This window comes from Salmo trutta, chromosome 33 (assembly GCF_901001165.1).
Source record: "Salmo trutta chromosome 33, fSalTru1.1, whole genome shotgun sequence".
Lineage (NCBI taxonomy): Eukaryota > Metazoa > Chordata > Actinopteri > Salmoniformes > Salmonidae > Salmo > Salmo trutta.
In genome coordinates, this window is record NC_042989.1 from 28,287,118 (window position 1) to 28,313,184 (window position 26,067).

The 26,067-nt window shown below is 45.7% G+C and overlaps 1 protein-coding gene across 3 annotated transcripts; it reads left to right on the plus strand.

Annotated features, from left to right (window-relative positions):
- Positions 1-25,974, plus strand: LOC115172799 (BTB/POZ domain-containing protein KCTD3). 3 transcript variants are annotated; one of them, XM_029730558.1, is made up of 20 exons: positions 2-464; positions 1,006-1,059; positions 1,325-1,370; positions 1,560-1,633; positions 1,748-1,806; positions 2,125-2,205; positions 2,465-2,623; positions 11,912-12,002; positions 12,116-12,200; positions 12,275-12,380; positions 12,509-12,624; positions 12,740-12,827; positions 13,006-13,122; positions 19,790-19,960; positions 21,692-21,847; positions 22,596-22,692; positions 23,291-23,484; positions 23,857-23,995; positions 24,114-24,310; positions 24,452-25,974. In XM_029730558.1, the coding sequence occupies exons 1-20, from the start codon at positions 394-396 to the stop codon at positions 24,799-24,801; spliced, it is 2,451 nt and encodes an 816-aa protein (XP_029586418.1). In that variant the 5' UTR covers positions 2-393; the 3' UTR covers positions 24,802-25,974. The 3 variants fall into 3 exon arrangements, with proteins under 3 accessions (XP_029586416.1, XP_029586418.1, XP_029586415.1); XM_029730555.1 differs by having other exon boundaries at positions 24,114-25,974; XM_029730556.1 differs by lacking the exon at positions 13,006-13,122 and having other exon boundaries at positions 1-464; positions 24,114-25,974.
- Positions 25,975-26,067: the final 93 nt, after the last annotated feature.

Genomic DNA, 26,067 nt, shown 5'->3' on the forward strand with positions numbered 1-26,067 from the left:
CAACATATTGGATGCCAACCGCCATTAAACCTGATCTAAGAAGAAGATCACAGCATCGAGTCACCCCACGACACAGAAAACGGATCAGACCCTAAAATACACGCCACTAAAAACACACATGGATCTATAGGAACGAGTATATCGGTGAATACAGCAAAATTAGACGCGCCTGACTATTACCACAAGGTTACACACAGCCGTAGTTTATGCTAGGTTATGTATGCAGGGAGAATTGCAGTTGCTGCGTTGAAGTGAAACATTTTATGGAGGCTTAGAAGGACGCGGGGGAGCGAGGAGCCGAAGTGGGGAAACTGGAGATTGCTACAACATACTGGAAACAGTACAGCTTCTGCTGGCTACGAGTGACCCACGCGCACGGGACGGGGTGGAAACATGGCCGCGAATGGCAACAATTTAACATCTGGGATGGGAGAAATTATCCAACTGAACGTTGGTGGGACACGGTATTCCATCTTTTAAATATATCAATTCAGTCTAAAAGAACTCAATGTGCTCTCAGGGAGGGCAGGATAGTATTGACAGACTCGAACAGACAGACGGCTTGGTCGTTTCTTTTTAGGTTGATATGATGTCGCAGACGATAACATGGAATTCGGGCTGCGATAAATGCACGAAAAGCACGCAACACACGCGGCCGCATTGTCAAGGCGTGTTTACATTGTTGCAAAACGTAATCTTAGGAGATGTCTGGACAATGTGCAGTACATTGCCCGAATTATTGACGGTGTTCCAGTCACATATGTGTTAGTTATGTGTGTATTGATCTGTAACATGATACCACCTTGGCTTGGACATAGGAATACAATATGTGGTGATACACAAGCCCCGGTGTACGATATCTCTCTTCGGATGAATATGATGAAACACGTGAAACCTATGAGAATTCATGAAATATAGTATTGTACAATGCAATCCACTGTCATTGAATCTCATTCATTTTGCGTTGTCATGATATGTCTGAGTCGGTCTGATCTTCTCCCTCAGGTTCAGCACCTCTAGACAGACTCTCATGTGGATCCCAGACTCTTTCTTTTCAAGGTGGGTCAATCTACACATCTTTTTATCTCTGCTAAAATGTGATCTGGCTACAGCTCTGGAAAGGTTACCCAGTTCACTTCATGTTTATCTCCCAGCGAATCAATATTGATAATGTACAGTGTATCAAACAGCTTTAGGACTACAGGATTGCCCCACAGTTGAGAGAAAGCCAGAGTGAAAGCTGAGATGAGCTTTTTATGGCTAACTAGAGCAAGAGGTTAAGTGTGTGTATGTGCCTGTGTGTATGTGCCTGTGTGTGTTTCAGTTTGCTGAGTGGGACAATATCATCTCTACTGGATGAAACTGGAGCTGTGAGTCTTTCTATTACACAAACAAACATGTTTCAATGGTTTTTGGACAGGGGACTAAACATTCCACAGATGTACTCTCTTATGCTCTTTTATACAGTGATATTGCTGTATATGTAAACTGTACCAATGGTATTTACCCCCCCCCCCTAAAAAACCCCATGACTTCTAAATGTCCCTCTTGTCCTGTAGATATTTATTGACAGGGACCCAACAGCCTTTGCGCCCATCTTGAATTTCCTTCGAACCAAAGAGTTAGACTTAAGGTAAGAATACCTGACCCTCCTTACATACAGGGTCAATATGTGTATATAGTCTACATTATGGGGAAGCATATTGGGCCAGGTTAGGTCTTGACTGATGTTCTCTTCTCTTCGTAGGGGGGTAAACATTAACATTCTCCGCCATGAAGCTGAGTTTTATGGGATAACGCCACTAGGTATGGCCTCCATGCACTAAATTGAATAATTACTATGCTACTTTCTGGTATTACTAGTATTACTATGGTATTACATAGTTATTTATTTGCTATATTTCTCACTTAATGTGTTGAGCTAATCTGTGAAAATAATAATCACTTTATAGTTTTCCCTTGTCCACTTACCTATTAGCTATCAGATACAGTATACCTACCTATATAAAATATACAATATAAAACTACTTTCTGACACGAAGTGCTGATTTGGTGGCATAATTATGTTTGGTTTCTGAGGTATTTCTGAATATCTGCCTCTTGTGTTGTGGTGGCTGTCTTCAGTGAGGAGGTTGCTGCTGTGTGAGGAAATAGAACGTTCGTCCTGTGGCAGTGTTCTGTTCCATGGATACCTTCCCCCTCCAGGTACTGTATTCCCACAACTCCTCTTACCTGGAATTCTGTCCTCTGGCACAGGTGAATCACAGGACATTGTACTCTATTCCTCTGTTTGTTTACAAGGGAAATATAAGTGCTCTAGTGACGCCCTTTCTAGTGTTAGTTTTGTCTTTGTACTTTTGGTATTTTTGACATTTCTAAAATGTGTTAGTAATGTAGAATTTGATGTATTATTTCATGAGTTAGTTGGTTGATTGGTGGATTAAAGAATGTGCTTCTCCCACAGCTCTCCCAGCCCGTAACTCCAGTCCTACCCCTGCAGCCTCTGGCCTTGCCGCTGAGGATCGGCCTGGTCCTAGCGGAGCAGAGGGGGGGTTCCCCCAAACCTGTCCCCCCCACCCCTCCCTTCCCGGACCCCCTGGAGCCGAGGTGGCACGCAGACTGGGTAAGCAGGGAGGCAGTTAAGGGTTAAAAAACAAGGGTGTGTGTAATGAGGCATGGAGCAGGGCTGGAGCTGGGCTGTTCGTCTCCCCAGACTCATTAGAACACTGTGTGCTTGTTTAACGACCAATCAGAATATTCAGTCCTACCATTGGTCAGGAGATGGGCAGTGTGTGTGTGTGCCAGGGTTTCCGTTAGCCTGTAATAGCCGGCTTTTGTCCTCCCAAACTTTTTTTAGAAAAGCCGATAAATAAAATTGCCGCGAAATAATGCTTTTTAGCCTATTCACTGATGCAAATACCAGTCGATGGAAATACATTTGACTAGTCATGCTTATTGGTCTATAGGTCATTTGCATAATTTTATGAAATTAAATTGGCTATATTAGTATATTTGTTATTTATCTTATCACACATGTACAGCATACAAATGCAGAGCCTTTGAGTAGAAAATCTGTCAGACAACGCAGAGCTGCTGCTGCAGTAAATTGTGGTGCTTTCAACACAACTGGGAAAATACGAGGTCAAATCATGACGTCAGTGATCTTCAGTTCGGAAAGTCAGAGCTCTAGAAAGAGGCCAGAGTTTCCAAGTTGAAATGAGTTCAGAAAGTCAGAGCTCTAGAAAGAGCCTAGAGTTTCCTAGTTAAAATTAGTTCAGAAAGTCAGAGCTCTAGAAAGAGGCCAGAGTTTCCGAGTTGAAATGAGTTCAGAAAGTCAGAGCTCTAGAAAGAGGCCAGAGTTTCCGAGTTGAAATGAGTTCAGAAAGTCAGAGCTCTAGAAAGAGGCCAGAGTTTCCTAGTTGGAATTAGTTCAGAAAGTCAGAGCTCTAGAAAGAGGCCAGAGTTTCCGAGTTGAAATTAGTTCAGAAAGTCAGAGCTCTAGAAAGAGGCCAGAGTTTCCTAGTTGGAATTAGTTCAGAAAGTCAGAGCTCTAGACAGAGGCCAGAGTTTTTGAGTTGGAATTCCAAGTTGGATGACCGTTCAAAAATATTTTTTCCATTCTGAGTTTTTTTTTTTTTCTCAGTTGTCTTGAACGCTCGGAGTCTGAAATTTACGAGTTCCCAGTTTTGAACGCGGCATCAATCGGCAATGGAAGGCAGGCTTCATCAGCGCGTCACACACCACTTTACAATGTGCTGGAGGCAGTATGCATTTTGAAAACATACACTTAATTGTTTGAAACCTGAATGTTTTAATAGAGTATTATGAGGCATGTCTTACCTTGCTTCAAAGTAGCCTATTAGATCTCCTCTTTCTAAATTTCTAACAAATATTTTAATCTCTGTCACATGAAACCGCTCGCATGTGCAGTGCCCTTTTGACAACCACGTTGTCCCGCTAATTGCATTATGGAACGAACATTCACGCGTAGCCTCCTGCCTTGTGTGCATTGCTGCGCTTATAATGTCAATAAATAATAGTTTATCAACATTTTAAGCTAAAAGGTCTGATCTGTTGCATCAGACTCATTGCTTTTAAAGTTGAAGTTATTTTTTGTTTATGAGCCTAGGCCTACTGTCACGACTTCGGCCGCTCCTCTCCTTGTTCGGGCGGCGTTGGGTGATCGACGTCGCCGGCTTTCTAGCCATCGCCGCTCCATTTCTCATATATCCATTTGTTTTGTCTTGTTCCATACACACCTGGTTTTCATTCCATAATCACTGCATGTATTTAGTCCTCTGTTCCCCTCTGTGTCTTTGTGTGTAATTGTTTATTGTTATGTGGATTTTGTCAGGCGCCATACTTTTGTTATGTTCCGTGTTTTTGGCACGTTTATGTTGTTATGTGCTGTCATTTTTGGACCGGAATTAAAGTGCGCCTGTTTACTACACTCTGCTCTCCTGCACCTGACTTCGCCTCCCGTACACACCCCTAACAGAATTACACACCCAACCATGGAGTCAGCAGGAGCAGGTACCCCGGTTAGAGGAGTCGAGGAGCGCGTCCAGGAACATTCTGCTATGTTACATAATCTTGGTGCCATGATGGATCGCGTTGTCCAGACTATGGACCGCTGGGAAAGACAGGAAATCTGCCTCGACCAGCGCAACCGGGGTTACCTCTGCCCGTCCCGTCCGGAGCCAGTCCCAGTGGGATGCGTCTCTCCCTTCCCAGGGAGTATGATGGGACGGCAGCACAGTGCCAGGGATTCCTGTTACAACTGGACCTCTACCTGGCCACTGTGTACCCAGCTCCCTCGGGAAGGGAGAGAGTGTCTGAACTCGTCTCATGCCTCTCGGGGAGAGCTCTGGAGTAGAGGTCGACCGATTAATCAGAATGGCCGATTAATTAGGGCCGATTTCAAGTTTTTATAACAATCGGTAATCGGTATTTTTGGACACCGATTTACCGATATTTAAAAAATAAAAATTTTATAAAAAAAAAAAAGTGTTATAATTTCAAAAAAAAAAATACAAAAAAATGTACACCTTTATTTAACTAGGCAAGTCAGTTAAGAACACATTCTTATTTTCAATGACGGCCTAGGAATGGGGGTTAACTGCCTTGTTCAGGGGCAGAATGACAGATTTTTACCTTGTCAGCTCGGGGTTTCAATCTTGCAACCTTACGGTTAACTAGTCGGTTAACTAGTCCAACGCTCTAACCACCTGCTTTACATTGCACTCCACGAGGAGCCTGCCTGTTACGCAAATGCAGTAAGAAGCCAAGGTAAGTTGCTAGCTAGCATTAAACTTATCTTATAAAAAAAACAATCAATCAATCATAATCACTAGTTAACTACATATGGTTGATGATATTACTAGTTTATCTAGCCTGTCCTGCGTTGCATATAATCGATGTGGTGCGCATTCGCGAAAAAGGACTGTCATTGCTCCAACGTGTACCTAACCATAAACATCAATGTCTTTCTTAAAATCAATACACAAGTATATATTTTTAAACCTGCATATTTTGCTAAAAGAAATCCAGGTTAGCAGGCAATATTAACCAGGTGAAATTGTGTCACTTCTCTTGCGTTCATTGCACGCAGAGTCGGTATATGCAACAGTTTGGGCCGCCTGGCTCATTGCGAACTAATTTGCCAGAATTTTACATAATTATGACATAACATTGAAGTTTGTGCAATGTAACAGGAATATTTAGACTGATAAATACGGAACGGTTCCGTATTTCACTGAAAGAAAATATGTTTTGTTTTCGAGATGATAGTTTCAGGATTCGACCATATTAATGACCTAAGGCTCGTATTTCTGTGTGTTTATTATATTATAATTAAGCGCACTAATAGCGTTTCAAACGTTACTCGCTCTGAGACTTGGAGTAGTTGTTCCCCTTGCTCTGCATGGGTAACACTGCTTCGAGGGTGGCTGTTGTCGATGTGTTCTTCGTTCGAGCCCAGGTAGGAGTGAGGAGAGGGACGGAAGCTATACTGTTACACTGGCAATACTAAAGTGCCTATAAGAACATCCAATAGTCAAAGGTATATGAAATACAAATCGTATAGAGAGAAATAGTCCTATAATTCCTATAATAACTACAACCTAAAACTTCTTACCTGGGAATATTGAAGACTCATGTTAAAAGGAACCATCAGCTTTCATATGTTCTCATGTTCTGAGCAAGGCACTTAAACGTTAGCTTTCTTACATGGCACATATTGCACTTTTACTTTCTTCTCCAACACTTTGTTTTTGCATTATTTAAACCAAATTGAACATGTTTCATTATTTATTTGAGGCTAAATAGATTTTATTGATGTATTATATTAAGTTAAAATAAGTCTTCATTCAGTATTGTTGTAATTGTCATTATTACAAATAAAAATACAAATCGGCCAATTAAGCGGTATCTGCCTTTTTTTGGCCCTCCAATAATCGGTATCGGTATCGGCGTTGAAAATCATAATCGGTCGACCTCTACTCTGGAGTGGGCAAACGGCGTGTGGGGAGAAGGAGACGCGGCGTTGGACCACTTCGAGGAGTTCACCCGTCGCTTCCGGGCCGTCTTCGACCATCCGCCCGAAGGTAGAGCGGCGGGGGACAAGGAGCGCCCAGGAATTCGCCCTGGAATTCCGGACCTTGGCCGCCGGAGCAGGCTGGAACGACAGGGCCCTCATCGACCACTATCGGTGCAGCCTGCGCGAGGATGTCCGACGTGAGCTGGTCTGCAGGGATGCCACCATCTCCTTTGACCAACTGGTGGATTTGTCCATCCGGTTGGATAACCTGCTGGTCACCCGTGGACGTCCAGAGGGGGCTCTGTCTGTGCCATCTTCCAGCACCCCCGCTCCGGTGCCCATGGAGTTGGGAGGGGCTGCGCGTAGGGAGACTGGAGGAGGAGCCATCACGTGCAACATCTGTGGCCGCAGAGGGCACACTGCCGGTCGGTGCCGTGTCGGTTCCTCTGGGAGTCGAGGCAGCAGGCAGGGCACTCTGGCGTCACCCCAGGTGAGTCTGCACCACACTCATCCAGAGTCCTCTGTTGACCACCTCTTTGTACCTGTTTGTTTCCCTGATTTCCCCCCGCATTCCCAGCATAAGGCGCTCGTCGATTCAGACACAGCTGGGAATGTTATCGACAGAGCGTTAGCCCTTAGTTTATGGATCCCCATTGTTCCTGTAGTTAGACCTTTCCGGGTTCACGCTCTGGACAGTCGACCATTAGGGTTCGGGCTAATCAGGGAAGCCACCATCTCCCTGGCCATGGAGACGCAGGGGGGGTCACAAGGAGAAAATCAGTCTGTTCCTCATTAACTGTCCTGCGTTTCCCATGGTACTAGGCCTTCCCTGGTTAGCTCATCATAACCCCACTATTTCCTGGCAACAGAGAGCTCTCACGGGGTGGTCGCGAGAGTGCTCGGGGAGGTGTGTAGGGGTTTCCGTTGGTGCTACCGCGGTGGAAAGTCCAGACCAGGTCTCCACCATGCGCATCCCCCCCAGAATATGCCGATTTGGCTCTCGCCTTCTGTAAAAAGAAGGCCACTCAATTACCACATCATCGACGGGGGATTGTGTGATAAATCTCCTGGCAGACGCTGCGCTTCCCAGGAGTCACGTGTATCCCCTGTCGCAAGCGGAGACGGTGGCTATGGAGACATATGTCTCTGAATCCCTGCGTCAGGGGTACATTCGCTCCTCCATTTCACCCGCCTCCTCAAGTTTTTTTTTTGTGAAGACGAAGGATGGAGGTCTACGCCCGTGCATTGGCTATAGAGGTCTCAATCAAATCACGGTGAGGTACAGTTACCCGCAACCTCTTATCGCCACGGCGATTGAGTCAATGCATGGGGCGCGCTTCTTCACGAAACTGGATCTGAGGAGTGCGTATAACCTGGTGCGTATCCGGGAGGGAGACGAGTGGAAGACAGCGTTTAGTACCACCTCAGGGCACTATGAGTACTTAGTCATGCCGTACGGGTTGATGAATGCTCCATCAGTTTTCCAATCCTTTGTAGATGAGATTTTCAGGGACCTGCACGGGCAGGGGGTAGTGGTGTATATCGATGACATTCTGATATACTCCGCTACACACGCCGAGAATGTGTCCTTGGTACGCAGGGCACTTGGATGACTGTTGGAGCATGACCTGTACGTCAAGGCCGAGAAATGCCTGTTCTTTCAGCAGGTCGTCTCCTTCCTAGGGTATCACATTTCCACATCGGGTGGAGATGGAGAGTGACCGCATTGCAGCCGTGCGTAATTGGCCGACTCCCACCACGGTAAAGGAGGTGCAGTGATTTTTAGGGTTTGCCAATTACTACCGGAAATGTATCCAGGGTTTTGGCCAGGTGGCTGCTCCCATTACCTCACTGCTGAAGGGGGGTCCCATATGGTTGCGGTGGTCGGCTGAGGCGGACAGTGCTTTTGGGCAGCCAAGAGCTCTGTTTACTTCGGCTCCCGTGCTGGCCCATCTGGATCCCTCTTTGGCATTCATAGTAGAGGTGGACACGTCCGAGGCTGGGATAGGAGCCATGCTCTCACAGCGCTCGAGTACGCCACCAAAACTCCGCCCCTGTGCTTTCTTCTCGAAGAAGTTCAGCCCAGCGGAGCGTAACTATGATGCGGGGGACCGGGAGCTGTTGGCTGTGGTCAAAGCGTTGAAGGCGTGGAGACATTGGCTTGAGGGGGCTAAACACCCTTTCCTCATCTGGACTGACCACCGCAACCTGGAGTACATCTGGGCAGCGAGGAGACTGAATCCTCGTCAGGCAAGGTGGGCCATGTTCTTTACCCTGCCCTACAGACCAGGTTCCCAGAATACGAAGGCAGACGCACTGTCCCGGCTGTATGACACAGGGGAGCAGCCCATGAATCAGACTCCCATACTCCCGGCCTCTTTGCCTGGTAGTGCCGGTCATGTGGGAGCTGGACGCGGACATTGAGCAGGGGTTGCGTACAGAGCCCTCTCCCCTCCAGTGTCCTGTTGGGCGTATGTCCGTTCCGTCTGTTGTCCGTGACCAGTTGATCTATTGGGCCCACACGTCACCCTCCTCTGGTCATCCGGGGATCGGTCGGACAGTGCGCTGTCTGACTGGGTAGTACTGGTGGCCCACCTTGGCTAAGGACGTGAGGGTTTATGTTTCCTCCTGCTCGGTATGTGCCCAGTGTAAGGCTCCGAGACACCTGCCCAGAGGTAAGCTACACCCTTCACCCATTCCACAATGACCTTGGTCACACCTGTCTGTGGATTTTTTAACTGATCTACCTCTTTCACAGGGAAATACTACGATCCTGGTCGTTGTGGATCGTTTCTCGAAGTCCTGTCGTCTTCTCCCTCTGCCCGGTCTTCCTACGGCCCTACAGACTGCGGAAGCCCTGTTTACTCACGTCTTCCGGCACTACAGGGTTCCTGAGGATATAGTGTCTCATCGGGGTCCCCAGTTCACGTCGAGAGTCTGGAAGGCGTTCAAGGAACGTCTGGGGGTCTCGATCAGCCTTACCTCGGGTTTTCACCTGAGAGTAACGGGCAGGTAGATAGAGTCAACCAGGATGTGGGCAGGTTTCTGCGGTCCTATTGCCAGGACCGGCCGGGGGAGTGGGCTGCGTTCATCCCCTGGGCCGAGATGGCACAGAACTCGCTTTGCCACTCCTCCACTAACCTCTCCCCCTTTCAGTGCGTATTGGGGTACCAGCCGGTTCTGGCGCCATGGCATCAGGGTCAGACCGAGGCTCTTGCGGTGGACGACTGGTTCAGGCGCACAGAGGAGACATGGGAGGCCGCCCATGTTCACCTCCAGCCAGCCGAGCTTCGCCAAAAGACCAGAGTGGACCTTCACCACAGTGAGACCCCGGTGTTCACACCGGGGGACCGGGTCTGGCTCTCGACCCGAAACCTGCCCCTCCAGCTTCCCTGCCGGAAACTGGGTCCGAGGTTTGTGGGGCCCTTCAAAGTCCTGAGGAGGGTGAACGAGGCGTGTTACAGATTACAGCTTCCCTCTGATTACCGTATTAACCCCTCGTTCCATGTGTCTCTCCGCAGGCCGGTGGTGGCTGGTCCGCTCCAGGAATCTGAGGTGCGGGAGGTCCCTCCGCCCCCTCTTGACATCGAGGGGGCCCCGGCGTACTCCGTTCGTTCCATCCTGGATTCGAGGCGTCGGGCAGGGGGCCTTCAGTACCTCGTGGAGTGGGAGGGGTACGGTCCGGAGGAGAGGTGCTGGGTCCCGGTTGCGGATGTTTTGGACCCCGAACTGCTGCGGGAGTTTCGGCGCACCGCTGGAGCCGCGCGTCAAGAGGGGGGTACTGTCACGACTTCCACCGAAGTCGGCTCCTCTCCTTGTTCGGGCGGTGATCGACGTCGCTGGCTTTCTAGCCATCGCCGCTCCATTTCTCATATACATTTGTTTTGTCTTGTTCCATACACACCTGGTTTTCATTCCATAATCACTGCATGTATTTAGTCCTCTGTTCCCCTCTGTGTCTTTGTGTGTAATTGTTTATTGTTATGTGGATTTTGTCAGGCGCCATACTTTTGTTATGTTCCGTGTTTTTGGCACGTTTATGTTGTTATGTGCTGTCATTTTTGGACTGGAATTAAAGCTTTCCTGCACCTGACTTCGCCTCCCGTACACACCCCTAACACCTACTGGTTGTATGAATTTGGGATCCGTCTATAACTGTCCCAGGGTCTGTTTGGAATAGGCTATTTCTTTCTTTAAAAAGCTGACCAATAGAATAGGTAGCCTAAACTTTTCTACTATAGTAGATTGACATAAGATAGTGATTTTGCTACTTGTCTTGTTGGCTGAGAAAAAGCATATGTGGATAGTTATTCTAACATGTTCAAAGTGCACATCAGAATTAGGTAAGGACCGCATATCATTACATCCTAGACTTGCATGTTCTGTTAATATGAATTGACATATTCTAAATGTGATTTACATCATTCTTTGCACTGTGGGTGGACACCCTAATCAGGTTACGCATCCAATGCGTATGGGTCTGGTCAATTTCTCAAATGTCCAGTAAATTTAAAAGGTGCCTGCAAATGTCCGCCGCCACATTTTCCTAACGGAAACCTTGGTGTGTGCATGTTTGTGTGGCTGCGTTACAGCTGGAGTTAACATGAGCTGACACAGTCTGGATGGGGGTAAGAAGCACCAGAGTTAAAAGCTCCCAGTTAGCCTAGTTCTGAGATGGTGTGTGTGTGTGTGTGTGTGTGTGTGTGAGTGTGTGTTAGAGCCACAGCCGGTTTAAGCTGGTCAGAGACCATGACAGGGCTCTTAGTGTAGTATGCACAGAGCTGAATTATTCTATGAATTATATTGATGACATTTTGTTGGCACCCTCACCCAAATACATTGTACATGGTCATGTACAGACTTTTAAAAATCACATTGCATTTGTAAGCACGATTGCGCAATCATGGTAATGTTCAGCGCATGTCTAGCATAAAAAGTAGGGGAAAATGGTACCAGCACCGGCCTACCCAAACCAGGTAACTGACAAAATAAAGCAACACCATTCTTCCATGAGAAATTCCATCATTTGGTGTTTTATTGAAGGTGGTGGAAAATGCTGTCTCAGGCGTCGTGACAGATGATTTACATGACTTTCATGCTCATCAAACATTCAGTGACCACTCGTGCGGGACATTGTCATTCTGTGGGGGCATAGCCATGGTAGCCAAAATAATGACCTGCCTAGCATTTTTATACTTGACTCTAAGCATGATGGGATGATATTTTCACCTGTGTGAAAGCACCTGCTTTCAATATACTTTGTATTAATGTACAGTTACAATGTACAGTTAGTTACCTGTACATTGTACAGCATTGTGTGTGTGTCCAGGCAGTTAGTCAAGTACTATGGAAAGTACTATGTTATGTTTCCAGGTGCTGTGGTGGATCCTAGGAAGGTGCTGATTGTAGCTGGACATCATAACTGGATCGTAGTGGCTTATGCACACTTTGTCATCTGTTACAGGTAACTCTGGCATTAGTAGTTGGATCCATCGACTCAGTTGATATTATTGATAGATTATACTCATAAATCTTGAGTGTGTGTGTGTACTAACGCGTGTGTATTCTCCACTCCAGGATAAAGGAGTCGTCAGGGTGGCAGCAGGTGTTTTCTAGCCCCTATCTGGACTGGTCCATTGAGAGAATCGCTCTCAACGCCAAGGTACTGTTATACTGCTATAATCACAATGGATTGTCCTGAAAGTTGCGTTATCTATCATATGTATTGTTTTTAAGGTGGTAGGCGGTCCCCATGGCGATAAGGACAAGATGGTGGCAGCCGCCTCCGATAGCAACATCATCCTCTGGAGCATCCAGGACGGAGGGAGTGGCAATGAGATAGGTGGGGGGGGGTGTGTTTTGAGAGATTGTCTGTGAAAGAGAGACATGTTTGTCTGTGTGTGTGTGTGTGTGTTATTGACTCACTCTATCCCCTCCTCTCTCTATCTCGCTCTCGCTCTCTCTCTCTAGGTGTGTTTAGTCTGGGTGTACCAGTAGATCATCTGTTCTTCATTGGGAACCAGCTGGTGGCCACCAGTCACACGGGGAAGGTGGGGGTCTGGAACGCCGTCACACAGCACTGGCAGGTAGTAATACATAGGGTGTGTGTGGCTGTGTGTCATTGAAAGTGGGTATGTATGTGTTTGACAGTGTGTGTATGAGAAAGGGAGAGAGTTTAACCCTTTCTTTTCTCTCCATCAGGTGCAAGATGTAGTTCCCATCACCAGCTGTGACACAGCTGGCTCCTTCCTGCTTTTGGGCTGCAACAACGGATCCATCTACTATATAGGTACAAACACACACACACACACACACACACACAGTTCATTTAGGAAGTGGAATTGGATTTTTCGTTTACTTCCTGAATTGAAATGGAATTGACCCCAGCCCTTCTTGGTGTCATATGTGTTTCCACTCACTCACTCACTCACTCACTCACTCACTCACTCACTCACTCACTCACTCAGATATGCAGAAGTTTCCTTTGAGGATGAAGGATAATGATCTGTTGGTGACAGAACTGTACCACGACCCATCTAACGATGCCATAACTGCCCTCAGTGTCTACTTCACACCCAAGACCAGTGAGTACATACACACTCTCAAACACGCATGCGTACATGCATGCACACACACCAACAAAGACTGAAATATATTATTTGAGTTCAGCCTTTCTTAGCAATGATCTTTTGTAACGTATTCTCTCTCTTTCTATGCACAGTGTTGTAATAATGTGCAAATAGTTGAAGTACAAACAGTACTTTGTTTTCGGTGAGGGAGCGCCATTAACATTATTTTTTATGACATAATTCCTCAAAGTTTGTAGCCTACTGCCAGGTGTAGCCTACTGCCAGGTATAGTCTACTGCCAGGTGTGGCCTACTGCCAGGTTTAGCCTACTGACAGGTGTAGCCTACTGCCAGGTATAGCCTACTGATAGGTGTAGCCTACTGCCAGGTATAGTCTACTGCCTGGTGTAGCCTACTGACAGGTGTAGCCTACTGCCAGGTATAGACTACTGCCAGGTGTAGCCTACTGCCAGGTATAGCCTACTGCCTGGTGTAGCCTACTGCCAGGTATAGCCTACTGCCAGGTGTAGCCTACTGCCAGGTATAGCCTACTGCCTGGTGTAGCCTACTGACAGGTGTAGCCTACTGACAGGTGTAGACTACTGACAGGTGTAGCCTACTGCCTGGTGTAGCCTACTGACAGGTGTAGCCTACTGCCAGGTATAGCCTACTGCCAGGTGTAGCCTACTGCCAGGTATAGCCTACTGCCTGGTGTAGCCTACTGCCAGGTGTAGCCTACTGCCAGGTATAGCCTACTGCCTGGTGTAGCCTACTGACAGGTGTAGCCTACTGACAGGTGTATTCTACTGACAGGTGTGGCCTACTGCCTGGTGTAGCCTGCTGCCAGGTGTGGCCTACTGCCTGGTGTAGCCTACTGACAGGTGTAGCCTACTGACAGGTGCAGCCTACTGACAGGTGTAGCCTACTGCCAGGTGTGGCCTACTGCCTGGTGTAGCCTACTGCCAGGTGTAGCCTACTGCCAGGTAAGGTCTACTGCCAGGTGTAGCCTACTGCCAGGTGTAGCCTACTGCCAGGTGTAGCCTACTGACAGGTGCAGCCTACTGACAGGTGTAGCCTACTGCCAGGTGTAGTCTACTGCCAGGTGTAGCCTACTGCCAGGTGTAGGCTACTGACAGGTGTAGCCTACTGCCAGGTGTAGCCTGTTGAATATCATTGTAGAATAGGCCTGTATATAAAATCCATCATCCAGTTGCCTATTTTTTTTAAACTTCAAACTCTAATTTCAAAATAGGCCATCATAAGTGTTAATCGTGAATGAAAGTAATTTACATTTTACCGGTGAAATGTCCAAGCTGCATGCCAGTAATTTGATCTCAATCAGTTTCATGGGAATATGCATTTAGATCTTCTTGAATTAGTATTTTGTGAGTGAATTAAAGCAGACGGTGTTAACAAACTATTAGCCTTTCTTGTATTTTGTTTCAGTCAGTGCATATATCCTGCCTAGTGGCATGCGTCGTTGAGTTTTGGCCGCATGAGGATTTTTTGGGGACTATTCAGCATCAGATTAGAAATAATTGAGGAGGTATTTTTGGTGTAACATATTATGCTACAGTGCATTTGGAAAGTATTCAGACCCCTTGACTTTTTCCACATTTTCTTACGTTACAACCGTATTCTAAAATTGATTAAATAGTTTTTTCCCCTCATCAATCTAAACACAATACCCAATAATGACAAAGGAAAACCAGTTTTTAGACATTTTTTCTAATAAAAACGGAAATATCACATTTACATAAGTATTCAGACCCTTTACTCAGTACTTTGTTGAAGCACCTTTGTCAGCGATGACAGCCTTGAGTCTTCTTGGGTATGACCCTACAAGCTTGGCACACCTGTATTTGGGGAGTTTCTCCCATTCTTCTCTGCAGATGCTCTCAAATTCTGTCAGGTTGGATGGGTAGCATCGCTGCACAGCTATTTTCAGTTCTCCCCAGAGATGTTCGATTGGGTTCAAGTCTGGGCTCTGGCTGGGCCACTCAAGAACAGTCAGACTTGTCCCGAAGCCACTCCTGCGTTGTCTTGGCTGTGTGCTTAGGTTCGTTGTCCTGTTGGAAGGTGAACCTTTGCCCCAGTCTGAGGTCCTGAGCGCTCTGGAGCAGGTTTTCATCAAGGATCTCTTTGTACATTGCTCCGAATATTGTTTCTCATGGTCTGAGAGTCCTTTAAGTGCCTTTTGGCAAACTCCAAGCGGGCTGTCGTGCCTTTTAGTGAGGAGTGGCTTCCATCTAGCCACTCTACCATAAAGGCCTGATTGGTGGAGTGCTGCAGAGATGGTTGTCTTTCTGGAAGGCTCTCCCATCTCCACAGAGAAACTCTGGAGCTCTCTTAGTGACCATCAGGTTCATGGTCATCTCCCTGACCAAGGCCCTTTCCCCCGATTGCTCAGTTTGGCCGGGTGACCAGCTCTAGGCAGAGTCTTGGTGGTTCCAAACTTCTTCCAATTAAAATGATTGAGGCCACTGTGTTTTTTGGGGACCTTCAATGCTGCAGACATTTTTTGGTACCCTCCCTCAGATCTGTGCTTAGACACAATCCTGTCTCGGAGCTCTATGGACATTTCCTTCGATCTCATGGTTTGGTTTTTGCTCTGACATGCACTTTCAACCATGGGACTTTACATAGACAGGTGTGTGCCTTTCCAAATCATGTCCAATCAATTGTATTTACCACAGGTGGACTCCAATCAAGTTGTAGAAACATCTCAAGGATGATCAATAGAAACAGGATGCACCTGAGCTCTATTTTGAGTCTCATACCAAAGGTTCTGAATACTTATGTAAATAAGGTATTTCTTTTTTCTTTACTTTTTTTTATTTGCTAAAAAATCTAAAAACCTGTTTTGTCGATTGATGAGGAAAATATGTATTTCATCCATTTGAGAATAAGACTAATGTAACAATGTGGAAAAAGTCAAGGGGTCTGAATACTTTCCCAAGGCACTGTATGCCATTATATTCAGTTCTGTTATGTAAAATACTAATGAATCATTGTGATCTTGCGAGACATTGATTCAGCTCTGATTTAACTTTACTAAACAAGCACCATTGTGAGAAGTGATAATCTTCTATTTGTAATAATAATAAGTGATTTTACATTTGTCATTTAGCGGACGCTCTTATCCGGATCGACTTACAGGAACAATTAGGGTTAAGTGCCTCGATCTAGGGAACATTAACAGGTTTTTCACGTACTGGTCCAACGTTCTTAACCGCTAGGATATCTGCTGTCCTAGTGATAAGTAGGACTATTAGGCGTAGGAAACAGATATTGATGAGGGTTATTTTAATTGATTTGAGCATCCTTCGAATCTTGGTGCAGAAAGGACAGCACAGTAACTAAGTGGTCACATATCGGTCTGGGTTCCACTGCGCAACAGGGCGTCCGTGGAGTTCTCTTAAGGATCGGCCCCTTTTTTTTTTCTCCAATTTTCGCCAAAAATGACATACCCAAATCTAACTGCCTGTAGCTCAGGCCCAGAAGCAAGGATATGCATATTCTTGGTACCATTTGAAAGGAAACACTTTGAAGTTTGTGGAAATGTGAAAGGAATGTAGGAGAAAATAACACATTAGATCTGGTACAAGATAATACAAAGAAAAAAACAACCTTTTTTTGTATTTTCTTTGTACCACCATCTTTGAAATGCAAGAGAAAGGCCATAATGTATTATTCCAGCCCAGGTGCAATTTAGATTTTGGCCACTATTTGGCAGCAGTGTATGTGCAACGTTTTAGACTGATCCAATGAACCATTGCATTTCTATTAAAAATGTTGTGTCAAGACTGCCCAAATGTGCCTAATTTGTTTATTAATAACTTTTCATGTTCAAAACTGTGTACTCTCCTCAAACAATAGCATGGTATTATTTCACTGTAATAGCTACTGTAAATTGGACAGTGCAGTTAGATTAACAAGAATTTAAGCTTTCTGCCAATATCAGATATGTCTATGTCCTGGGAAATGTTCTTGTTACTTACAACCTCATACTAATCACATTAGCCTACGTTAGCTCAACTGTCCCGCAGGGGACCCACTAATCCTGAAGAAGTATTTAAGAACTTGGATTCTAGATCTCCTTGGTGTGATGATTAGGTTAATTCGGTGGATCAGTTTGTGTGCATATGCATTTGAGGTGTTATTTTTCTGTAAACTAAGCACTCGGACAGTAGGGCGAGTTCAAGTGCGCCGTACATGAGCCCCAAGTCCATAACAAGCCGTTTTAGCCAGGGACAGATTAATACACCAAATAGCATAATTTAGCCACAGAAGATCAATAGTTTCCAAAAAATAACTGTGGGTTAATTTTTGATCACAAGCACAAACAGGTAACCGCCAAAATAAAAGAAACACCAACATAAAGTCTCTTAAAAGGGTGTTTTGCCACCACGAGCAAATTTATAGAAAAATTAAATACAGAAATCTATACTGAGCAAAAATATACATGCAACATGTAAAGTGTTGGTCCCATGTTTTATGAGCTGAAATAAAATGTATGAAATGTTTCAAATGCACAAAAAGCTTATTTCTCTCAAATGTACACACATTTGTTTACATCCATGTTAGTGTGCATTTCTCCTTTGCCAAGATAATCCATCCACCTGACAAGTGTGGCATATCAAGAAGCTGATTAAACAGCATGATCATTATACATGACAATAAAAGGCTACTCAAAAGTGTCAAGTTTTGAAGGAGCGTGCAATTGGCATGCTGACTACAGGAATGTCCACCAGAGCTGTTGCCAGAGAAATGAATGTTAATTTCTCTACCATAAGCTGCCTCTAACATCGCTTTAGAGAATTTGTCAGTACGTCCAACTGGCCTCACAACCGCAGACCACGTGTAACCACGCTAGCCCAGGACCTCCACATCTGGCTTCTTCACCTGTGGGATCGTCTGAGGCCAGCCACCCGGACAGCTGATGAAACTGAGGAGTATTTCTGTCTGTAATAAATCCCTTTTGTGGGGAAAAACTCATTCTGATTGGCTGGGCCTGGCTCCCCAGTGGGTGAGCCTGGCTCCCAAGTGGGTGGGCCTATGCCCTCCCAGACCCACCCATGGCTGTGCCCAGTCATGTGAAATCCATAGGTTAGGGACTAATGAATTTATTTCAATTGACTGATTTCCTTATATGAACTGTAACTCAGTGAAATTGTTGCGTTTATATTTTTGTTCAGTATAATTTACATAACTATTCACACCCCTGAGTCAATACGTTAGAATGACCTTGGGCAGCGATTACAGCTGTGAGTTTCTGGGTAAGACTCTAAGAGCTTTGCACACCTGGATTGTACAATATTTGCACATTTATAATTTTTTTAATTCTTCAAGCTCTGTCAAGTTGGTTGTTGATCATTGTTAGACAGCTATTTTCAAGTCTTGCCATAGATTTTCAAGCCTCTTTAGGTCAAAAGTGTAACTAGGCCACGTAGGAACATTCAAAGTCGTCTTGGTAAGCAACTCCAGTGTATATTTGGCCTTGTGTAATTGTCCCGCTGAAAGGTGAATTTGTCTCCCAATGTCTTTTGGAAAGCAGACTAAACCATGTGTTCCTCTAGGATATTACCTGTGCTTAGCTCTAATCCGTTTCTTTTTATCCTAAAAAACTCCATAGTCCTTGCCGATATCAAGCATACCCATAACTTGATGCAGCCACCACCATGCTTAAAAATACAGTGCATTCGGAAAGTATTCACGACAAAGTGAATTTCTTTGCCACATTTTTTGCAATATTACTTTAGTGCCTTATTGCAAACAGGATACATGTTTTAGATCTTTTTTTGTACAGGCTTCCTTCTTTTCCCCCTGTCATTTAGGTTAGTTTTGTGGAGTAACTACGTTGTTGATCGATCCATCCTCAGTTTTCTCCTATCACAGCCATTAAACTCTGTAACTGTTTTAAAGGTGCACTATGCTGAAATCGCCATTTCCTGGTTGCTGAAATTAATAATATTTTGCCTAATTTCAGTTTGTGACAAAACAACCAGTCATTGGGAAGAGAATCATTGTACCATCTAAACCACTGTGAAATATATTTTTCATAACCAAAAATATTGTATTTTCTGCTGTTTGAAGCTGGTGTACACTGAGTAAACCAAACATTAGGAACACATTCTTAATATTGAGTTGCACCCCCCCCCCCCCTTTTTCCTTTAAAACAGCCTCAATTTGTCAGGGCATGGACTGTACAAGATGTCCAAAGCGTTACACAGGGATGCTGGCCCATGTTGACTCCAATGCTTCCCACAGTTGTGTCAAGTTGGCTGGATGTAATTTAGGTGGTGAACCATTCTTTATTCACATAGGAAACTGTTGAGTGTGAAAAACTCAGCAGAGTTGCAGTTCTTGAAAAACCGGTGTGCCTGGCACCTACTACCATACCCCATTCAAAGGCAACAAAATCTTTTGTCTTACCCATTTACCCTAAGAATGGCACACATACACAATCCATGTCTCAAGCCTTAAAAATCCTTCTTTAACCTGTCTCCTTCCCTTCATGTACACTGATTGAAGTGGATTTAACAAGTGACATCAATAAGGGATCATAACTTTCACCTGGTAAGTCTGTCATGGAAAGAGCTGGTGTTCTTAATGTTTTGTATGGGAGTTTATAAAAAAATATTATGTTTCTCTCTGCCTCTCTCTCTCTCTTCTCTCTCTAGGTGTGAGTGGTAACTGGATAGAGATAGCGTATGGGACCAGTTCTGGAGCAGTGAGGGTCATAGTCCAACACCCTGAGACAGTAGGCTCTGGACCTCAGCTCTTCCAGACATTTACTGTCCACCGCTCCCCTGTCACCAAGATCATGCTCTCTGAGAAACACCTTGTCTCAGGTAAGAAGGGACAAGGGAAATATTGTGATATATTTGAGCCGAGTTATTAGTGCTGAGTGATTACAATTTTTTTTTTTTTAAATGTAGGTCTGTTTTTGAGGTCCTCTTTTTGAGGTCTGTTCGGTTTTGGTTCAATTATTACAAAAATAATCACGATTTTCGATTCGGTTTAGATAAAAAAAATGTAAAACATAATTAAATGCACTATGCATTATGTGGGTTGAATGCTGTAACAACAATGAATAAAAGTCCCATGGTAGTAGTGACTGCCCATGACTGTGTACACTTATTAACCATAATATATTCCCATTACTTTAATCAAATATTTCAGTGGTGTATATTACATTTGTTTTATTTGATGACTTTATTATTTAATTCAAACTCCTCATCTCTATAGAGATGCTGCCAATCAAAATCACTATTTTAGTAGTTCTTCAAAGTAAATAAGGCATACTTTTATGACTGCTATTTTATTTATCTATTTTACAAGGTAAGTTGACTGAGAACAAATTCTCATTTATAGCAACGACCTGGGGAATAGTTACAGGGATGAAAGAGCCAATTGGAAGCTGGGGGTGATTAGGTGGCCATGGAGGTATGAGGGCCAGATTGGGAATTTAGCCGGGACATCCGGGGTTAACACCCCTACTTTTATGATAAGTGCCATGGGATCTTTAGTGACCACAGAGAGTCAGGACACCCGTTTAACATCCCATCCAAAAGATAGCACCCTACACAAGGCGATGTCCACAATCACTGTCCTGGGGAATTGGGATATTTTTTAGACCAGAGGAAAGAGTGCCTCCTACTGGCCCTCCAACACCACATCCAGCAGCATCTGGTCTCCCATCCAGGGACTGACCAGGACCAACCCTGCTTAGCTTCAGAAGAAAGACATCAGTGGGATGCTGTTGATAGGGTTGCATGTTGCATTACTATTTTTGTTCAGTATATTTAAAAAGAAATAATTTACAGCCAATAATAAAGAGGAAAGACAGCAGTGGGATGCACTTAGATCATGTACAGTGTTTTCAGGTAAAAATACCTGGTGAAGCAACTGCTCTCTATGTATCCCCTTTTGATCTCGCATCCTTCTCTCTTCCGTTGCAGGCGTAAAATAAACACAGACCGGACACGTAGGCGCGCAATGGATTATGGTCATTGTAGTTGATTATCACATTTTCAACGCTAAACTATGTAGAATATTGGCCTGTTGGAAACTACAACTTCCTACTACATTGCACAGTTCGGGCACGATCTGATTTATCTCTAAAGAAACTGCAGCGCAATGTGCACATTGAGCTCACAGAAGAAGAAAAAAAGAACGAAATGAAATTCAAATAATTGAACCGACATCGGTCAAATTACCAACATTTCAGTTAATCGCTCAGCACTAGTTATTATGGAAGCGGGATAAGAAAATAACAGTGATGATGATGATAATGATATGTCTGTATGTATCCAGGGTGGGTCTGGCTCCAGGGTGGGTCTGGCTCCAGGGTGGGTCTGGCTCCAGGATTGGTCTGGCTCCAGGGTGGGTTTGGCTCCAGGGTGGGTCTGGCTCCAGGGTGGGTCTGGCTCCAGGATTGGTCTGGCTCCAGGGTGGGTCTGGCTCCAGGGTGGGTCTGGCTCCAGGGTGGGTCTGGCTCCAGAGTGGGTCTGACTGTGTTTCATATACATTGTGTGTCTCTCATCTGTCTGTCCGTGGCTGTGTGTTTTGTCTCCTTTCAGTGTGTGCGGACAACAACCATGTGCGTACGTGGACAGTGACGCGGTTCCGAGGCATGATCTCCACGCAGCCTGGCTCCACCCCCCTTGCCTCCTTTAAGATCCTCTCATTGGAGGAGACTGAGAGCCACGGCAGCTACTCATCTGGCAACGACATTGGTGAGAGAGGGGGAGAGGGAGGGAAGGAGAAAGGGAATAGATATGGTAAATGGAAGGGGTGGATGGACAATTGTTAAAGTAAATCTAGAGCCCAGTATCCAGGGTGGGTCTAGAGCCCAGTATCCAGGGTGGGTCTAGAGCCCAGTATCCAGGGTGGGTCTAGAGCCCAGTATCCAGGGTGGGTCTAGAGACCAGTATCCAGGGTGGATCTAGAGCCCAGTATCCAGGATGGGTCTAGAGCCCAGTATCCAGGGTGGGTCTAGAGCCCAGGATCCAGGGTGGGTCTAGAGGCCAGTATCCAGGGTGGATCTAGAGCCCAGTATCCAGGGTGGGTCTAGAGCCCAGTATCCAGGGTGGGTCTAGAGCCCAGTATCCAGGGTGGGTCTAGAGACCAGTATCCAGGGTGGGTCTAGAGACCAGTATCCAGGGTGGGTCTAGAGACCAGTATCCAGGGTGGGTCTAGAGACCAGTATCCAGGGTGGGTCTAGAGCCCAGGATCCAGGGTGGGTCTAGAGCCCAGGATCCAGGGTGGGTCTAGAGCCCAGGATCCAGGGTGGGTCTAGAGCCCAGGATCCAGGGTGGGTCTAGAGCCCAGGATCCAGGGTGGGTCTAGAGCCCAGGATCCAGGGTGGGTCTAGAGCCCAGGATCCAGGGTGGGTCTAGAGCCCAGTATCCAGGGTGGGTCTAGAGCCCAGTATCCAGGATGGGTCTAGAGCCCAGTATCCAGGGTGGTGTGGTCTCCCCTCAGGTCCATTTGGGGAGAGAGACGACCAGCAGGTGTTTATTCAGAAGGTCATCCCCATCACCAACAAGCTGTTTGTTCGCCTCTCCTCCACTGGGAAAAGGTATTACACATCAGTTATACACACATATCATGATGTCTAGCCTTGTCTGATAAACATGATCATTTAGCACTTTCATCCAGCTCACAGTAAACACTTAAATTCACCAAATGTGGTCCAAGTAGACATACAACCTATAACCTAGGTATTACTAGCACTACGCTCCAACCATAGAAATCCTATGAAATGACTATTCATTTACTATAACTATGGTATTGTAATTCATTTACTATTACTATGGTATTGTAATTCATTTACTATTACTATGGTATTGTAATTCATTTACTATTACTATGGTATTGTAATTCATTTACTATTACTATGGTATTGTAATTCATTTACTATTACTATGGTATTGTAATTCATTTACTATTACTATGGTATTGTAATTCATTTACTATTACTATGGAATTGTAATTAATTTACTATTACTATGGTATTGTAATTCATTTACTATTACTATGGTATTGTAATTCATTTACTATTACTATGGCTCCAACACACTGAGCTACCGGAACTGTGGCTGCTCTGTTCTGGTCTGAATGCAGTCAGTTCCGGTCTATTCCAGTCTGATGTGGTCTGTCCTGCTTGTCCCCACAAGGATCTGTGAGGTGGCGGCAGTGGATGGGACCACCATCTCGTGTTTCACGGTTAGGGAGTGTGAGGGTTCTAGCAGGATGGGTTCTAGACCCAGGAGGTACCTGTTCACGGGCCATGGCAATGGCAGCATTCAGATGTGGGACCTCACCACTGCTATGGACACTGCCAACAAGGGAGAGGAGAAGAAGAAAGATGGTAAGGATTGTGTGTGTGTGTAGTGGAAAGGTGTGTGTCTGTGTGAAAAGATAACAAATCATTTGTATAGGAACATTATGCATCTGAGGGCATTGTACATATCCATGGCTTGTAGTCTGTTTATTATCTATCCTGTTGCCTAGTCACTTTACCCCTACCTCAATTACCTCGTACCCCTGCACATCGACTCAGTACCTGTACCCCATGTATATAGTGAAGATATCGCTACTCATTGTGTATTTATTCCTCGTATTATTATTTTTCTATATTTTTCTCTCTGCATTTGACAGATAACATTTGATTTGATTAGTCATTGACACTGTTTTCACATGTAGTTTGACACTGATCAATTATAATGTGTTTGATTGACAGAGGTGGGTGGGCCAACAGAAGAGGAGCTGCTTCAGCTATTGGACCAGTGTGACCTCAGCACTTCCCGCTGTGCCACGCCCAACATCAGCCCGGCCCCCTCGGTGCTGCAGCCCAGCCGTCTCCGAGAGTCCTGCTCCAGGTCAGTCTCTACACCCCTGAGTCTGCCTCTTTATGTTGTGCACGTTTGTCTGTCTACTGTGTCTTTTTCATGCTGTCTATATCTATTTCTCTGACCCCCGTTGTCTTTCTCTCTCCAGCCTCCAGCTGCAGGCCCAGGAGCCCATTCCAGAGACGGCCACCTACGGAGCTCTGCGACCCTACAGAGCGAGCCCACTGCTGGCCCGAGCCCGGCGCACAGAGTCCTTCCACAACTACAAAGACTTCCAGAACTTCTCCCTAGGGAAAGGCCTGCTAGAGAGCCCTGAACAGGCTCCAGGACAGGGGGCATGCCCAGGTACAGAAGCCAGAACCCGGTCGCTGTGTGAGGCTGGGGGAGAGGAGGTGGAGAGGAGGGGCTCTGCCATGGAGCTCTGGGCTAGCCGAACCACTAACGCCGCTTACGCTAATGTTGTTGCTAACGTTGCTGTGGTCACAGATGCTGATGCAGCTGAGGGTATTACAGAATCGCCACGGCAACTGCCTGAGAGCCCTGGTGGAGACGTTCGTCGAAGGGTCCAATCAGAGGAGGAGGAGTGGGCGGGGCTTGGATCTGGGGCTGAGGCTAGGTCTGAGGTGAGGAGGAAGGCAGGGTTTGAGGGGGGGGTGTTTCTGGGCAGGAAGAGGGCACCTCCCGTCCCCCAGCTCTCCTCGCTGTCCTCAGGGGTGTCTGAGGGGGGATGCAGTGACTCCTCCTTCACCGCCTCCCCCTCCCCCACTAAGCTGGCCTCCACTTCCCCCCGACGCAGGAAGTGCAGCGAGCCGGCCAATCAGGACAGCAGCCTGTGAGTGAAGGACAGCTCTGATGCAGACACGCCCCTTGTGTCTGTCAGTCAACAGCTTCAGGTAGAAGTTACCCCCGTAAACACTGATCTAGGACCAGCCAACCCTCCACAACCCTAACCATTAGGAGGAACTGGCCTCAGATCAGTGTCTGAGGGCAACTTCATCTCACAGGCAACACTCATGTATGACATCTCAAAAGAAAGCCCTATATTCTCAGTCAAGAGGAAGAAACTTGACGCAGCCTAAGGATCATGACTTTAACCCTTTATATATCTCCATCATTGCTAGTATCTGGTAGCTACACAATTAATAATAATAAATCCTTTGGTGGGTGCTTATATTTGTTCTAACGTCATACATGTACAAGTGTGTATTAATACTTGTGTGTGAATTGGACATGTGTTTTTTGCATATCCCAACTCTCCGGGAGACACCCTTGGAGTGTGGGGTCACGGCCAGGATGCACCTATAATGTTTGTTCCAATAGTCCCTCAGGACATCATTCAGACTTTTTGTGTTGGATGCATGTAGTTTACCGACTGTTAACACAAAGTGCTACATACGTTTATTTCCCCCTTGTGGTTGAGGTCACTTTCCCCAAACACAGATAGTGAACCTTCACACAGTCATGCTGTTCTACCAGGCAGTGGCCATGTGTGTTGTGTTTTAGACATGAATGAATTCACCACTACACAGTAAATCACTTTATCTGTACTTCTTTATCGAAACAGACTGACGTCTCATGCTGAAGATCAATGTGACTTTCCATGGTATTGTTTCTTTAAATGTAAGGAGGATTACATTTTGTAGTGCCTTCTTTGACATTAGCCATAATCTAAGTATCCCCTGTGATGGCGAGAGGATCTAGAGTCTTAAGGGCTAGATTCAATCAGATTGGCAGCCGCATAGCGTTGTTTTGGAGATGTCGGAGGTGGAACTGCGTTAGAGCTGTCAAATCCACAAGAGGCTCGTTGCGTTACCTGTAATTGGATGCAACGAAACCGCACCAGACTATAATCCCAACAAATCCCATGCGGCCGCGTTAAAGTTCAAACACTCAAATTAGACTGGTGGGCATAAATCCTCCATCAAATGAACATGAAAACATGCATCAGCCTCACATCAATGACATCAGTCATTATTTTTAACATGATAGAGGCCGTTTTGAACCTTTAAGACAAAGAGAAAATAAGGAAGGACATTGATGTGTGACAGGAGCTCACCGATATGCCAGCTCATACCGCTGGTACACCTCCAACACATCCGATA